This window comes from Lygodium microphyllum, chromosome 11 (genome assembly GCF_053477565.2).
Source record: "Lygodium microphyllum isolate KBCC chromosome 11, Lygodium_microphyllum_v1.1.10, whole genome shotgun sequence".
NCBI lineage: Eukaryota > Viridiplantae > Streptophyta > Polypodiopsida > Schizaeales > Lygodiaceae > Lygodium > Lygodium microphyllum.
In genome coordinates this window covers 15,620,976-15,638,219 of record NC_141145.1, presented here as the reverse complement: position 1 = coordinate 15,638,219, position 17,244 = coordinate 15,620,976, and the positions used below count along the sequence as shown (strand labels likewise).

The 17,244-nt window shown below is 39.7% G+C and overlaps 1 protein-coding gene across 2 annotated transcripts; it reads right to left on the bottom strand.

Annotated features, from left to right (window-relative positions):
- Positions 1 to 8,014: 8,014 nt before the first annotated feature.
- Positions 8,015 to 12,070, bottom strand: LOC148028566 (putative serine/threonine-protein kinase PBL7). Of its 2 annotated transcripts, none has more exons than XM_087688842.1 (6): positions 11,827 to 12,070; positions 10,800 to 10,953; positions 10,337 to 10,545; positions 9,999 to 10,188; positions 9,204 to 9,595; positions 8,015 to 9,078 (listed from the first exon to the last, which is right to left on the bottom strand). In XM_087688842.1, exons 2-6 carry the CDS (start codon positions 10,924 to 10,926, stop codon positions 8,737 to 8,739), a joined length of 1,260 nt encoding a protein of 419 aa, XP_087544968.1. In that variant the 5' UTR covers positions 10,927 to 10,953; positions 11,827 to 12,070; the 3' UTR covers positions 8,015 to 8,736. The 2 variants fall into 2 exon arrangements, with proteins under 2 accessions (XP_087544968.1, XP_087544967.1); XM_087688841.1 differs by having other exon boundaries at positions 8,017 to 9,078; positions 10,337 to 10,554; positions 11,827 to 12,069.
- Between the last annotated feature and the right edge of the window lie 5,174 nt (positions 12,071 to 17,244).

Sequence of the window (17,244 nt, the reverse complement as noted above, 5' to 3'; positions counted from 1 at the left end):
TGCATTATCACTATGTGCGGGAGAGGGTTTTACTAGGTCTTATTGATCTAGTTTATGTCAGCACAGAGGATCAGGTAGCTGACATATTCATGAAGGCATTGGGCGCAGAGAAGCTGCGCAAGTTCAGAGACCTGCTTGGTGTGCAGGAATTGGGATTGAGCTCGAGGGGGAGTGTTGAGATATCGAGCTCCACTCGTGATATGCCAGGGTGACCGTTGTGCATTTATGTCACCGACTTGTCAGTTGCAGATGCGGTTGGTACACCGCCCATGAATAATAGCTAGATGACAGCTATCCTTATCTACTCTAGTTCGTGGCTCAGTTAGTATGCCACCTTAGTTAGTTGAGTTTGGTTTGAGACCCATATATAGGGTTCTTCTATTTCTATGTACTTGAGTTCTTTTTGGCTTACATAACTAAGAAGAGGAAAACTATTTTCAGCCTCCACCTCTGTGTGTGTATTCCCCCATTGTGCAAGCAAGAAAGCTACAAGTGAGACTCCTTCCTTCTCTCCCACAATCTTGACACTAAAGCCATAGACAACTACATATATCTCCGAATGTACACTATCAATGAAATGATGATTGTTCAATTCCATGTCTACACTATCCCTAATAAATACTTCAAGCTCATGGATTGAAATCTCATCATCTACTATCTCTACCATTTGGAGAATAATTTCCAACTCCAAGAAATGTGTACCAATAATAGATGCATTGTAAGGTTTAAATTGATACTCATGCAATGTACATATGAAATACATGGGTTACTAGGATACGTTTATAACATTTCTTTGCGACAAACCTCATGGAAAGTACATCTTTAGTTGGCTCACAAGATCTTTATAAGAGCCAAATTTGTTAAATCTCATCTTGGATATGGAATCTTTATTTTCGTCCCCAATCTTTATCACCCACATGGAGCTCTTAAGGCACTATGATTTATGACTTTACAAAGCACAACCTTTGATAAGTACCTCAATATATTTATGAACTAATGTAATTTCTAAGTAACACTTTATTATACTAATAGATATCCCACAATTTGCAAGAGATTCATGGAACATGCAATATGGAGGACTTTTGAGAGAAGGCTAAGAGCAAGCATCAAGCTAGCAAGCAAGTGGAGACCACCCCAGGTGAGGGTGCGGGTACAAACATGAGGAGGCACACCCACCAAGAGGGGGTTGGATCATTCTTTTCAGCATCGTGGCTTAGATATAGAGACTAGGAGTGAGGACTTAAACAAGGGCAATCGTACTCCCAGGTAATTCACTATATGTATACTCTCTATATCACTTTCATTCAAGGCCTATTTATAAATATCCTTATCTGTGAATTTTTCTTTAATAAAACATAACCCTTTTCTATTCAATCTGTAATTAACCTCATTATATGGGACCCTTTTCTATGTAAAAAATGTGTAAAAATAGTATTTTTTAAATCCCTTATGTTGAATCCACGTGATACATACATATATTTATGATTGACCCCCCCAAGGTCATGCTTTGATGTCTTAGCCAATCACTTGGCCATTGCTTGAGTTGTGCTCTGATTTAGTAGCTGGCCACTTGGCCATTCATGTATCATTTTCTTGGATTGCTACCTTGGCATTTGTGTACATATCACTATTATCAATATGATATTGTTCCATCTCATAATGTTCTTTATTTGATTTTATCTCACAAATTATAGCTAGAAAAATATAACAGTGTAACTAACTTGCCATGCTTGCATTCTTGAATTGGCCACATCTATGGTGTATCTATCAAGTGTACCCATTCAATAGTGTGTGTGGGGAGAGAGTGTGTGCCTATGTGTTTGTGCGCCTATGTGTCTGTAAGTGAGAAGTGGGAGAGTTTGAGCTAGGAATGAGAGGAAGTGAGAGAGTGTGTATATGTATGTGTGTAAGTAAGTGAGAGGAAGTGAGAGATAGATTGACAGAGTGAGAGTGAAATTAAGAGACAAAGTGAGAGGGAGAGTTTACAGGGAGAGACAATAGATATTCTTATGAAAAAAATCATTTAATATTGCTTAAGCGACGTTTAAAGGTAGTTGTCTCTTATGTGATGTTTGCCATCACATTGGTAACAAGTAATTAATGGCATCACATAATTAGCACACAAGAGAAATGACAATAGCAACACATCCAAGTGTCACCTATGCAATGCAATCACTACAATCCACATATTATACTGGTGGTGGTTGGTTGGTGCACAAATCACTTGTGTACATATATGAATCTCTTACCCAAGTGGATTCTTTCCTCCCACAAACATGGAGCATTGAAGAAGAGACAAGGATGATATATATTGTGCCTCATGAGAAATGGAGTAACAAGGTAAATACATGCATTAAAATATGAACATCTTCTGTGTGTTCAGTCATGATGTGATCAGTCCAATGGGTGGCAATGTATGAAGAGGCAAAGGTAAAAAAGCACACAAGGTGGTCCTCTACACACACACAATGGGTGCAATGTGTCATACCCTTCTCATCTAAAATCATTGCCAAAGGACGTTGATGTGGATTGGCTCTACAAGGAGATCCAAAGAATAAAAAAAGAAGAAAGGATGGTCATCAGAGTAACCATGTGGGAGTATGCTCAAGAATGCTTGCCAAAGGTAAGCATATGTAATGTCTTGCTTATACCCTAATTACTAATAATAAAAATATATAATACTCATCTATTGAATTGCTATTGTCTCAATAATGTGCATAATATTCAAGGTTATCTGGTGTGAGGCTAAGCATTCTCAAACTCTAAGGATTGATGAGAAGATGAACACTCAATATTGTGGATTCATCGGTAGCTTTGAGATGGTTGATAGAAACTTGACTGTGGCATAATCCAAGATATCTATAATCTCAACTATCAAACCTTCTTTGTGTATATTATGGATGTTAAATGGTTTTAGGATGTGGTGGAGGCTGGCTCTAAGCATGATGCAAATGGCTTTATCACCATTCACTCTAGGAAGTCATGTGAAGGGATGCATGGGACATTAATACTACCATAACAATGTGGGAGGTAAATATCTTCTACATACACACACACACACACACACACACACACATGTCTATAATATATCCATATGCACTATAAATGCTATTCTTGCTTTTGTTCACTTCATAAAATCGTTATTAACATATTCCTATTTATGCTTCAATAGGTTGTCTTTCAACCAATGACAAATAATAATTGAGGGTGGCATGTGGTCACTACCTCTCTACAGTTTAGATGGATATATGATACTTTAAGAGCTATGGAATATATGGATGATGATCCTAGTACTAGAGGTGATAATGATCATGGACCAATATACCTAGAGAATAATCATGTGGCCATCATTGATGATAATCATGATGAGCATAACAATGATAAGAGTAGTAGGAAAACTTTGTTTATAGGCTTAGACATTGATATCGACATTAATATTGATAGTTTGGCAAGGGTTAATCTCATTGAGGATTGGATTGTGTATCCAATTTTGATAATCATTGTATATTGTAATTCTTCTAGACTCACATGACTCTTACATATCTCATGTCTTTAGTATCAACATTTTTTGTTATTACATACACATGTTTAAGTATAAATGTAATAAATGTGACATTTATTTGTGACTTTATATGTCAATCTACTTGCAATTTTAATGCACATTCATGTTGATGGATTTCAAATAACTATATTTTTCATTGATATGTTTTTCTTTTCCGCACCTAGAGCAATGGAAGAGGAGTGATCAAAAGGATCAATCCAAGTTTTAAAAGACAACTTGTCAAGGAAACATCTAGTGACTACTCTTTTGTTTAAAATCGTGATTATCAAATCACTCTAGATAACGAGATATGTGTGAATTATTATATCACATACATCTAATAAGGGAATGTAGTCTTCATGGACTATAGATCCATTCTAGTGATGATACTTGGATGGCACACCATGTTTCAATCCTCAAAGGATATTTCTTGTTGGCATTTTGATAAACTTGGGCATTTAGCACCTTATTACCTTGAAAAAGGTAGAAACAAAACTAGGATAATAAGGTAGACCAAAGATGTGACAAATGTGGTATCACAAAAATGTATACCAACACAATTACTCAATAGGAAATCATCCATGACTATGGCAATCATAATTTTAATGCCTTTTTCTTTTCAAAGTAAAGAACTTAGATGAGGACTCTACATCCATTCAATTGAATGTCATGACCATATCTCAAATTGAAAAGGCAAGAATCAACCAATGATGGACAAATCCTCAATCAGAAGAAAGAATCGTAAGAAGACAATGAATATCAACTACCAAGGGTAATTTAAAAAGTGGAATTATGACCAGGCTAACCAAAGCTTGTCACTAATGCACACACTACTACTTGAACACCAAACCCAAAGCACAAATTAAATTTGATAAAGAAGGTCAATGATTGGGTCAAGAATGCTTAAGTAAAATTTCACGATCAAGTATTAGCATTAAATCAAAGTACTCTAACAATGTTGAGCAAAGTGCCTTGACCAATCCCAACAAGACCATGTACCTTTAGGAGGCCAGTATTTGATCCACTTGTAAAGAAAGAGTTACCAACAACGTCCTCCCAAGGACAAAGCTAATTAATCTAAAGAGCTAAGAGAAGTAGGTGTGAGGAAATGATTATGGTATAATTGCAACACTAACCTCCTTTAAGGCCTAGGTAGAAGGATCTCAAAAAACAACAATACCTAAAGTTATTTTGCAAGATTCAAAATTAACAAATATTCCTAGATTAGTACCAACAAGAAGTTAGGATCCACAGGAGCAAGTACTTCAGGGAAGGAGCTAAGAGGTATACAATCCTACCAATGTTAGCCTTACAAGATGTTGCTCAAAGGGGAATCGTAGATGGAAGTGTTAAAGTGGGTACCACCAATTTTCCAATACTCCAAGCATGAGATAGTCCACCAATTGAGAGAAGTGAAATTTCCTACTTGGAAGACCCTAGATGAGGAATAAAAGGCTATAGAGGACTTGGAAAATGGATTCATATTCTTTGGAAATCCTATAGATGTAGTCTGAGAAACCTCGAGGATCATAAACATTAACCTAGATGCCATCTCTAAAATCCTTAGATGAGATTCATAGTTGTCAACTATTAACTAGCCACTAGATAAATATATTCCCTATCTTGAGATGAGGGAGATTGGATGCATGTGCTTTCAACCCTAGATCTACCCTTCATAGATGAGGATGAGTAATAGACAAGCTAGTGGGAGAATGAGTTTCAAAAAAAAAAGAAAGGGCCGACTAACCAAGCTTAGATAAACATCATGACCTTAGTACCAACCTAGATGATTGCATGCACTTTGCGAAATAACCTAATGCCAAGGGCATCATATGAGACATATTAATATAGGTACAACTTGATGAGAGCACTAGAATTTTTGAGAGGGAGGTTAAACCATAATCCACTAGCAAATCTCAAACCCCTAGAGAAGCTGTTACAGTATACAAAATGGAAATGGATCATGGTCCATGATCCAAAATTCATGTACAATAGCACACTTTTAGCCACCCAAGATCTTGATAAGGAAGCAAGGATGTCAAAGACAGAAACTTCAAGGAAAGAGATAGAAGAGACCAATAGTGACTTAAAGGATGAAGCCACATAAGGCCAAATAGAAACCATAGACTATGATATTGACCGATGAGTCGTTAAGAAATCATAACTAATCTAAGCACAAAAGAAGCATCTGCATTATGAGTCCAAGGTGGAATGGTCAAGATGAACTTAGTCAAACAAGGAAACTTCAAACAAAGAAAAAATACCAACACAGTGACTCAAAGGATGAAGCCATAAAAGATCAAGTGAAACCACAAACTACAATATTGACAAATGACTCATTAAGAAATCACAGCTAATCTAAGCATGAAAGAAGCATCTGCATTATGAGTCCAAGGTGGAAAGATCAAGATGAACTCAAATCTACAATGTTTATAGTTCTTAGATGCCCTTCAATCTAAAAAGGTAGGATTTGATTAACCAGATCTAGCTACTTTATTCAAGATAGGAGCAAGCATAGAAAATATTGCTTGAGAAAGTCGCTAGTGACTCTTCAAAGCTATACTCAAAGTTAAAGATCGATCCATAGTGATAGTGATCCAAAGATCCCTCAATTTTCCAAGGCTAGAAGGACAAAATGGGACTTTCTAATCTATTTGCATCATAAAAACTTAAGCAAGTAAGAAAGAGAAATGGCATGAGGAAAACTAGGCAAAAACAAACTTGGGTTATCTTAAGAAGATTCACCAAATTTAAGAAAGGAGACCAAATAGTGATTCCAAGGGCTAAGACAGAGGGTGATCCATTAAACCAATAAAGGGAATAATCAAGGCAAAGGAAGTGAATTTGTTCGAGAAAGGTGAACCACTTAGGTTTGTGTTAATAGTTACCAATGTTGTTGAGGAGGAAGAGATAGAACGATTACACCTAGTGAAGGAGTCCATATATATATTTACATGGTCTTACTTAGACTTTAAGAAAATACCCTTGAACATCATTAATGATATGACATCAATAGAACTTGATGCTAAACCCATCAAACAAAGACTATACCTAATGAACCCTAGGTATATATATATGTAGCCATATAGGAGTTGGACAAGCTTCTCAAAGCAAGGTATATCTATGAACTCAAGGACATGAATTGGGTGTCACCCATTATACCAGTACCATCTCAACAATAATGGAAATATTTGGGTGTGCAAACATGGAAAAAGTCAATACCATTACTAAGAGAAATAACTATCCACCAACATACATAGAGTATATAGTCAAGTGTGTGACAAGCAAGGAAGCCTAAAGCTTTCTAGATCAATTTTCAAGCCATAATCAAGTGCATGTCTACTTGGATGATAAGAACAAGACAGTCTTTGCAACCAAGTGGGGATTCTTTGGATCATGGTCTTTGGTTTGATGAATGAACTAGTGACTCTCTAGTGCTTAATGTGTATGATATTCAAAGACATGCTACAAAAAGCTCTTAGATATGTTTGTCGATTATCTTGTGTGTTAACTAAAGCTAAAAATAACATTTGCACATTGAGTTGTACTAATTATTTGAATGGTACTAAGAGTCTAGGCTATTATTGAACCTTTTAAAATATCTAATTTTGACTAAGCACAGTTATATATTAGGGCATGGGTATCAAGGAACAACATTGCCATCAATTCCTCTAAAGTTCGAGTAATTATGAACTTACAAGTATTGACCAAGCGTAACGGAGTTTAGGGTCTCCTTGTCCATATTGACTAGTATCTCCATGGTTTGTTTTAAACCATACAATTATAAGTGGGCAATACTATTAAGTGTAAGGATTGCTAATAGGCATAAGAGACCATAAAGAAGTCTCTCATAGGAAAACCCATCTTATGAGCCCCAAAATGGATAAGAACTTTCCTATTAGCATTGATGCAATTAAGATTTCTATTGCAACAATTTTATGGCAACCTCGAGAGCATAACATGGACTTCAAATGTGAGTTTCCCATGCAAGCAATTCACCAAATTAGAAGTGAATTATACATAATGAAAAGGGATTTATTGGGAATGGTGTCAACTATGAGGACTTCTAGTATTATTTGCTTGCAATCCCATTTACCTTTTGTATAGACCACACTTTTCATTATCAAGCAAAAATGCCCTTGCACAACTAGACATATTCCTCAATGACTACTACTTGTACTTGAGTTTGATTTCTCTATGGTCATGCTTAAAGGAAAAAAGTAATACATTGCCAATCACACATATCTAGAGACATTTACTAAGAAAACTTCGTTTAAATTCTAACTAAAACTTTCAATATCATATGCTTACAACAACTAGAATAACTAGCAAAGAACAGATGTTCATGTTAATTTGTTTTCCAGGATGGGTCTCATAGCTACTCATGGCTATAAACCTTTTGTTCTCCCAAATGGGAAGTAGATAGTGAAGGACAATTTCGCAGTTGTCTATTTTGTAGGATGGGTTTGAATTATTTGTACTAGTTTTAAAATCCTCAACATCTTTTAGAAAATTCATTTGTCTGCAAGATCAACAGGAATGTGAGAAGTATTGCAATACCAAATACTAAAAGAAAGAAGTTACCAACTAATATTTAATCGTTGCCTTGTTTTTAGAACAATTATCTCTCTCTCTCTCTCTCTCAAATACCTATTACTAGCTCAAATCATAAAAGTTAAAGCAAGGCCATGCACATCCTCCCCTAAGGATCAGATTAGGGCAGGCCATCGATTTCCCATGCTCTAGGCAAGCAAACTATAGGTGAACAACAGAATTGGTGGAAAGAAGTAGGAAAGTGTGAACCCCCATTAAAACTGTAGGTTTCAAGTAGGGTTGTGCAACAACACACTCCATTACGAAACATCTCTCTCAAATCCCTCGTGCTACTCGGAGTCGGTCGGCTCTTAAGCATGCATTTAGTGTGCATGAACTTACAACATTTTCACCAAGCCATGACCTGCAGGTCATGACCTATGAGGGCTTTATGGTGGTGGCAAAACAAGGAAATGTTGAACCATGGAGGTATGTATATTAAGTGTAGTCTGGTTAGCCTTCAAAGCAAGGCCTTGAAGAAGCCAAGACCGAAAGGCATCTCTTAGCAAGGTCTTGGCAACCGCTGCATGTCCTTTTGGGAGAGGCGTCCCCGGCAAGGCCTGGCATGCGAGCGCCATTATTCTGTTTGCTGAACCCAAACCTCACACAGAATCTCTGGCTTTGCCATCATCCACGGATCTCCGGTGCCGCACAGCTGCCGACTGCGTGCGCAGCTTATGACCGCCTTTCTCCTTCCTGGATCTTGCTGGTGAAGATGGCCTAGAGCTGCTGCCCGGATCCTCAGGTCCATTGTATGTCTGGGATGCTAAGAAATTCAGGGCGGTCACGACATCTCGGATCAATGGACGTGTTTCGCCCTGCTCTTGCAAACACATGGCTGCTACCGCAAGAGCTTGATACAGGCCTCGCACAGGGTACCTTCCGCGCAGAGCCGGATCAACCATTTGAGGAAATTTCCTCCGGTCTTTGAACATCGGACGGGCCTGCAGTCAGAAAGGACAGACAGTTGCTTAAGCAGAGTCCAAAAGCAGCAAATCTCACATACCCCCAGTGGCTTCACCTTATTAGAGTCACTAGAGGACCATATCATGAGCCAGTTCAGACATACCCAGTTTACAAGGTTGTGCTCAGCTGGTGGCTTCGAGTTGTCAATGGCTCTTCTCCCTGTAATCAATTCTAAGAGCACCACACCAAAACTGTAGACATCAGACCTCACAGTGAGCTGCCCTGTCATAGCATATTCAGGAGCACAGTAACCGTAGGTTCCCATGACTCGAGTTGAAACATGTGACTTGTCCCCTACAGGCCCCAATTTAGCAAGCCCAAAATCTGAAAGCTTTGGGTGATAATCTTCTTGAAGCAGGATGTTAGAAGACTTGAAGTCCCGGTAGATGACAGGGGGATCAGCTTTGTCATGGAGGTACTCGAGACCCTTTGCTGCACCTGCAGCAATTTTCATCCTTGTATTCCAGTCCAGCGGTTCTTTACCGATTGGAAGATCTGCAAGACATTTCGAGAATGCAAAAACCTTCAAGGAGTCGACCTAGCATTGGTTTCGTGAGACTCCAGGACCTCATAGATATAAGCTCAATTGATGTTCAGGGTTTTGAGCAAACAACAGCAAAAAAGATAAGTGGATTCACTAGCATGGTATTGGTAGAAAGTAATCTAGAAGTCATAATATGCTTTTATGTAAAGAAAAAACCTTGAGCTTAATCTATAATCCTGTGGCCATCCAACCTTGCATTGAGTTGATCTGGATACTCTATTTTTAGGCTAAACCCTTTCATACATCTTATTTTCATTAGACTTAGCCAAGAGTGCTCCTCTTTTGCTGTAAGCAAAAAAGCCCCCGACTCTCAAACAAAGAAACTTGAAAAAGGTCTGGCATTGCATGAAGTACCAAAGAGATGATCTTCCAAAGATCCATAGGGCATGTATTGGTATACTAACAGCCGCTGATCACCATCGGCACAGTATCCAATTAGATTCACAAGGTTTGGATGGTTGAGTAAGCTGAGAATCAAGACCTCCACTAGAAACTCCCTGTTCCCTTGTAGACCATTTCGATCAAGCTGCTTGACAGCTACAGTCTGAAAGAAAAAGCACAGACATCAACTAAATCACCAGTTCCTAAAAACAATGTATCTGCACACAGTCGCTAACCAGAGCAAGAGACCTAGCATTTGATCCTTAAAAACATCTAAAGCTTGTGGTATATGATCATGTTCTGCAACATACCTGTCCAAGGCTCTGCAGCTTGCCCTTGTACACTCTCCCAAAACCGCCCTCGCCCAAAAGGCACTCAGAACGGAAATTTCTAGTAGCAGTTGCTAGCTCTTTGAATGTAAATGTCTGTGCTGCAATATGTGGTTCACTGCCATGTGTAGAGGAGGGCTCTCTGCTCATAACATAATGTTTTGAAAGTTCCTTGCTCTTCGTGTCAAATTCTGTAACCACTAAATAGAAAATACCATATTGAAACAGTCATCCATCAATGATCGTACATAATAAGCCTGTGGCCAGTGGATGCTTGGACAATGGTAAGAAACATTGCAGTCAATGTCTGTCTAATGTGCAAGTCTATTGGGCTTGACAATACAATGCCATCGAATTGTGACTTCAGCACAGAGCAGCCCCATAAGGTGAAATTGTAGAAGACTACAAATTGTGAATGGTGTATAAAATTTCCAAAATCACATACCTGCAGAAGTATTTGAAAGATGCATGTCCGGTTCTGTAAGCATCGAGGGCTCCTTGAAGCTATTAACCTTGCTGGACATTTTCTTTACAAGCCTTTGTGACCCACCAAAGCACGCAAACAAACCCATATTGCCTTCACTTCTAATCAATGTCTTCTGCAAATCACTCGTTGAGTCATTATCATCCATCAGTAATACGAACATTCAATTAGCTCAATACAAAGCAAAATGAAATGACCATTATCAGTTACATAGATGCATGCTATCTGATGCACAAAAATCTGTATAAAGTTACACCAAGTAAACACAAACCTTTTATCCAACATCCCCATGGAAAGCAAAATCATTAGTACACCATTGCCACCACCAGGTCGATATACTTCATCTTTCAAACATAGTTACATTGCCATCAAGAAGACATTAACTTTATATGATGTCATAACTGTATCTTTAGCATCACACCTTCCATAATATCGTGACTGTCAATAAGTTTAGCCATTATCAGCACTAGTAACCACAGTGCTAGAATCACCAATGTCATCATTATCAGCACTACTAGCCACAGTTCTAGAATCAACAATGTCATCATCATATAACTTGAAATTTCGATCAGCCATCTTCAACTCATCATTGCGTACTACCCGATTGCTACATAACCCGATCCCATACAAAGGAACCGTGATATTCAATCAGCTTCACTGTTCTTCATCGAAAAGTTTAGCAATTGGTCAATCAATTGTATCTTGATCATCATATCTTCCATAATATCCACCATGGATAAAATTAGCCATTATCAGCATTCCTAGCCGCAATGCGAGAATCATCAATGTCATCATGATATAACTTCACAATTCTATCAGCCATCTTCTATTCACCATTGCGTATTACCCGATTCCTACATCAATCGATCCCAATACGAAGGATCCGTGATATTCAATCAGCTTCAATGTTCTCCTTAGACATGTACAGAGGCGATCAGGGTCTGCAGTCCAAGAGTTGAAAACTCAACCAAAACCCAGAATTTATTACCTGATGTTGAACCTTTTCTGATGAGCTGATCGGGTATACTAGCAGGCGAGAGAGGATCCAAGTGAATAATGTTCAGTCGGGATTCAGTAATGTGCGTCGTTGTCGGTCATGCCGGCATTCCTTCTTCATCAATAAGCCGCCCTTGGGATTGATTGCAGGCAATGTAAATTAGAGTCACGATGGCGATTATGGCGTGAATGGGATGGGAGCAATGAGAGAGAGAGAGAGAGAGAGAGAGAGAATGTGGACATGCTCACGTCTGTGCCGGGGACTGTAGATGGACCCACTCCCTCTAAGTTCCCACTACCCTTAATGCAGATTATGAAATCTTTCTTATGATACATAATGGGAAAGTTTATATGGATCTCGATTGGACATATAATTTGTTAATGAGTCATGCTTCGAAAGTTTATATGGATTTGGATTGACATATAATTTGTTAATTAGTCATGCTTGGTTGGCTTTGGCTGGCTTAATTTTGAGAAAATATTGGAAGGTATCATTCTTAACAATTGTTGTTTGGAGTAGGACTTCTAATGGGTAGGTTGACTTACCCATTGGGTTTTGTCTTTGGAGTTATAATAGTTGTTGGTAGAGTTTCTACTTTCTATTGCATTATTTAGGAGTTGCTATGCTCTACTTCTCCTTTGTTTTGAATGATGCTTGCTTGGGCATGTACCCTGCTATCACATGTTTTGCCTTGGGTTTCATTGGAAAATTATCAATACCCTTGAGAGGGGTCTCCTCCCTTTATTGTTGTTGTTTTGTTATCTAGGGTATGATTTTGTTGACAAGAGGGGTCACATGTCCTACCTTAGGAATGCACATGGTCTAGTTACCTTTATAATACCCTTGGGCTTTTATGAGCCTTTTGGGCACCCATCTTTGCGTACAATTCCTCCTATCATGTCTTCCCATCAATCTTCTTTAGAAGATTGTATGGTCTTCATTGCGTGGTTACGTGGACTATCCCCTTTATGGTGTTCTCATGTCTTCTTCCTAGAAGGCGAAGTTGTGATTCACTTACTAATTGAGGGGATTAGTCTCCATGGGTTCCTTCATCTTCTCCCCCAATAATTTTCCCTTATTGAATATATGTTTCTTAGAATCAGACTCCTTTAATGAGTTTTCTTTCATGGTAAGTTTGACTTGAATAAAGCTATCACTATTCTTGCTCTCTCAGTAAGAATAGAGGAGGATAAAGGGGCCAATATGGTGATGCCCCCCAAAAGCAAAATGCACACCGCAATCTAGTGATAATTTTGCACAAAGCCACTCAAAGTTATGTACATGCTTATGTATTACATGTAAGTTATTGAGACTAAAACAACCGCACCATGTAATTTGGATTTTATAAATCCACAATGTACTCAAGTGTCACTCTATTGGTCCTTCATTGTCACTCTTTTGTGACCTGCATTTACAACTAGATCTACTTGATAAGAATATCAAATTGTACTAAATCTTTTTATTTAAGTGCTAAATGATCTTGGCATTTATTATCCTAACTCTAGTTGCTTGGTTCTATTGACATGACAAAGAATAGAATCAACTTGGCCAAGTTACTTGTATTCTCATTGTGTGATGCAAAATAGAAGGCTTGTGCACTTGAATGGGATGGATTGGTGAGAGGACCAGATCTTCTACTTACTTATCTTGCTTACTTCAAAACACACACAAGTGGATTAAGAGAACAAACCAAAGGAATTGGTTTGAGGTTTGATCATGAGGGCATAGGATGGACAAGAATAGATTAGGAATACTGAACAAGAGGAAACCTTTTAAAAATCCAAAAGATTTTAACTTACTAAAGCTTATAGTAGTAGTGTTGTGCTTGAAAATTTATATATCACTTGCATTGGATTAGTTATGCTTCATGGATCATCTTTCAAAAGATTTTTCTATGGTTAAGAAGAATGTCATTGCTTTCGTTGAGGCTTTGCAAATAGCATGGGACTTGATGGAGGCTTATTATTTCAAGTGTTTCAATTGATCTGGCTATCATTATCTCTCACATAGCCATTGCCACTCTCAAGCTTATCATATCAAGCTCATCAATTTACCTCCTCATTGTAGTCTATTCATGAAGGCTCCTCAATAGCTCCATGACTCAAACTATACTCAAGCATGCTCCATCTCCATAGCCTCGATTGCTCCAAGCTTGTGCCACAAAGAAGAAGAAGAAGAAGAAGAAGAAGAAGAAGAAGAAGAAGAAGAAGAAGAGAGAATCAAAGAGGAGAATATCTTCTCATGCCAATCTCTCTCTCTCTCTCTCTCTCTCTCTCTCTCTCTCTCTCTCTCTCTCTCTCTCTCTCTCTCTCTCTCTCTCTCTCTCTCTCTCGTATTGAGGTCACTGGATCATATGTATATTTGGGAGTCACCTTTACAGCAGCTTCAGGGACTTTCTCGATGACACAGGCAGCTCGTGACCACCTCACTAGAGGATACTCAGCATTGGCTCTTATGGAGCGACAGTGTCATCAGGCACATTTCCAGGAGCCCCGCACCAAGGGGTGGCTCTTTGATACTCTAGTCACTCCAGCACTGATGTATGGAGCAGCTATATGGGGGCTAGGCCTTGCCGATTATGTATGGACATTGATGGAGAGACCTCAGGTGATCATGATATCTAGATTGATTCGCAGCAAGGCCTCAGTCCCACATGACATTGTGCGAGCAGAACTTGCCACATCGCCCATGCTAATCAAGGCATTATTTCAGACAGTCTGCTTCCTACACAGATTTCAGGATATGGACAGAGATCGCATTGCATATAGAGCATATATGGCATCTCAGGAGATGGCTCGAGCGGGGGATACCACATCATGGTATGCACAGACTAGAGCTTGGTTTGACAGATATGGGCTGGACATTGATAGACTCCCACCTCTTCTATATGATACTCAGGCTCCCACTTACACCCTCTCTCTCTCTGAGAGGAACAGAGTCATTAGACAGGAGATATGGCATATTTATATACAGAGGACATGGGTCAGCCCTGCACAGCCATTGCCATCGAAGATGGCACATTATTATACACAATTCTTGAGTATATCAGAGCAAGGATTTATAGAGATTCCGAGATATATGCAGATCTATATGCCACATCGATTGAGAGTTCTTATTGGACAGCTCAGGGTATCATCACATCAGCTTATGATTGAGAGTGGCAGAGCCAGTAGCATCCCACGGGAGGAGAGGATATGCCCCCTTTGCAGATCAGAGGTGGAGAGTGAGGAGCATTTTGTTCTCAGATGCCCGGCATACTCAGAGTTGAGATCTAGATACACATTGAGCAGCTCACTTCACGGATGTATGACTGATATGGATCAAAGATCATTTGGCCGTTTTCTGGGAGAGGCATGGCACATCAGAGAGCAGAGCACACAGCGGGTCCCAGTCAGAGAGGGGCCCACCCAGACGACTATTACACAGTTCTTTCAAATAGACAGAGTGAGAGCTACTGTACCAGCCCCCAGCCAGACCTCGGGGCTCACACTACAGCAGGCTGAGGACCAGCGTACCCGATGCCGCACGAGGATCCGTGGGTTTCGGACCCCACAGCCACACCAACAGGAGATCCGGAGGATTCTTGATCTACATCGACAGCAGACTGAGATTCGACGACACCCGACACATTGGATCTCAAATCTCCAGTTTGCTCTTTCTCCACCGCCGATGTACCACATCCTGCATCCAGGAGGGATCGCCTGCTATTAGCGACTTCGACGACTGCTACTACATCCCAGGATAGTATATCTCCCTGCATATGTTACATATACACATCACACCACTTTTTCACAGCCGACAGTTGTTCCCCTATCACAGCCGACATTTGTTCCCCTTTTGTAGCCATTATCTGGAGTACCAGAGCTACATACGCACATACACATACACGACACTTATCACACTCACAGCAACGTATTTTCAGTTTCCAGTTTTTATCTTTTCATTCAACACTTTTATTTTGGATAGCTGGACCTCATCAGTTGTATCACAGTTTGTCTCATAGGCCAGTTTTGGTCTTTAGAAGACGTTAATATAACTTTCTTTCTTTCTTTCTTTCTTTCTGTCTCTCTCTCTCTCTCTCTCTCTCTCTCTCTCTCTCTCTCTCTCTCTCTCTCTCTCGCTCTCTCTTCCCATACAAGCAAGAATGTAAGACCAAGAAGTAAGAAAAGAGCTCTCTCAAGAATAGACACCAAAAGAATGAGCTTATCCATTCACTTTTGACTTTTAAACATAGGATTTTTCAAAATGGTGGCACTCTTCCAAAGTTAATTGCATTTTCTCTCTCATTTCCTGTTGAGGATGTAAGCATGTGAACTCTCCTTATACTGGAGGGGATAAGGGTAGCTAGGTGTAAATGAACTAGAGGATAGGGGAGCAAGGGGAAACCCTAACCCTAACTTGGGCCAGAGGCTATATAAACTGCCTAAAGGTCACTCTCATAGAAGAGGCTAGTGTACCAATTGTACCTTTGAACAACTTACTAAGCAAGATCTTCTTCTTGTTAGATATGATCAATGCCCCACCCTCATTAGGTGCTACCAATGATCCATGGTGCTCAAAGTTGTAAGGCCCCCATTATGAGGAGAAGCCAAGTGTGAGCCCGGACATTGGTGGAGTCCTGACTTGTATATCAGATGAGGTCTATGTGACCGGATGGCAAAAAGGTGACCATTGTGGGTCTAATCTTTGGGTTAGACAGAGTGGCTAAGCTGGTAGCAACTCGAGGCGCATTGCATCGATGGTAAAGGGAATATTCCCTGGCCGACTAGTGGAGGCTCATATGGTAGGTCGGGGTCAATAGGCCGACCTAACGACCTTCGCGGGCTATAAAAGCTAAACCCCTTCGCAGCCATCACTCACTCATCTTCACCTATCTTCGCGACCTAACGACCTTCGTGAGTTGTTGTTCCAGCTATCCTTAAGCTCTTCACCTATCTTCTGTCTAGATCGCCATCTAAGCTTCACACAGTGGAAGCGCACGGGTGGACAAAGCCATCTTTGTATCAGTTGTTTGGAGTTAAAGAATTTACTGATTCTCCTCTTATCTGTTGTGTACTCTCTATCTCTTTCTCAGATTCTGTTCGCTGCGCCGTGTAATATTTTACATGGTATCAGAGCCCAGGGGGCTCTAGAGATCGGAGAGCGTGCAAGAGGCAAAGGCTTCAACAGAAAAGAGAAACTATGTCGACTTTCGGAAGTGGTGCAGGAGGTGGTGTTGCTGTACCGGCTATTCAAACACTGAGGATTCGTCCACCAACCTTCAGTGAAGGCAAGTTAGATGGTACAAACTACACCTTGTGGAAGTTCAAAATTACAACTATCCTTGATTCTTATGAGCTTCTGGAGACTGTGCTGGGGACTGACGCAGAACCACAGCCTACCCCCGACCCATCAAATCCTAGTGTGATA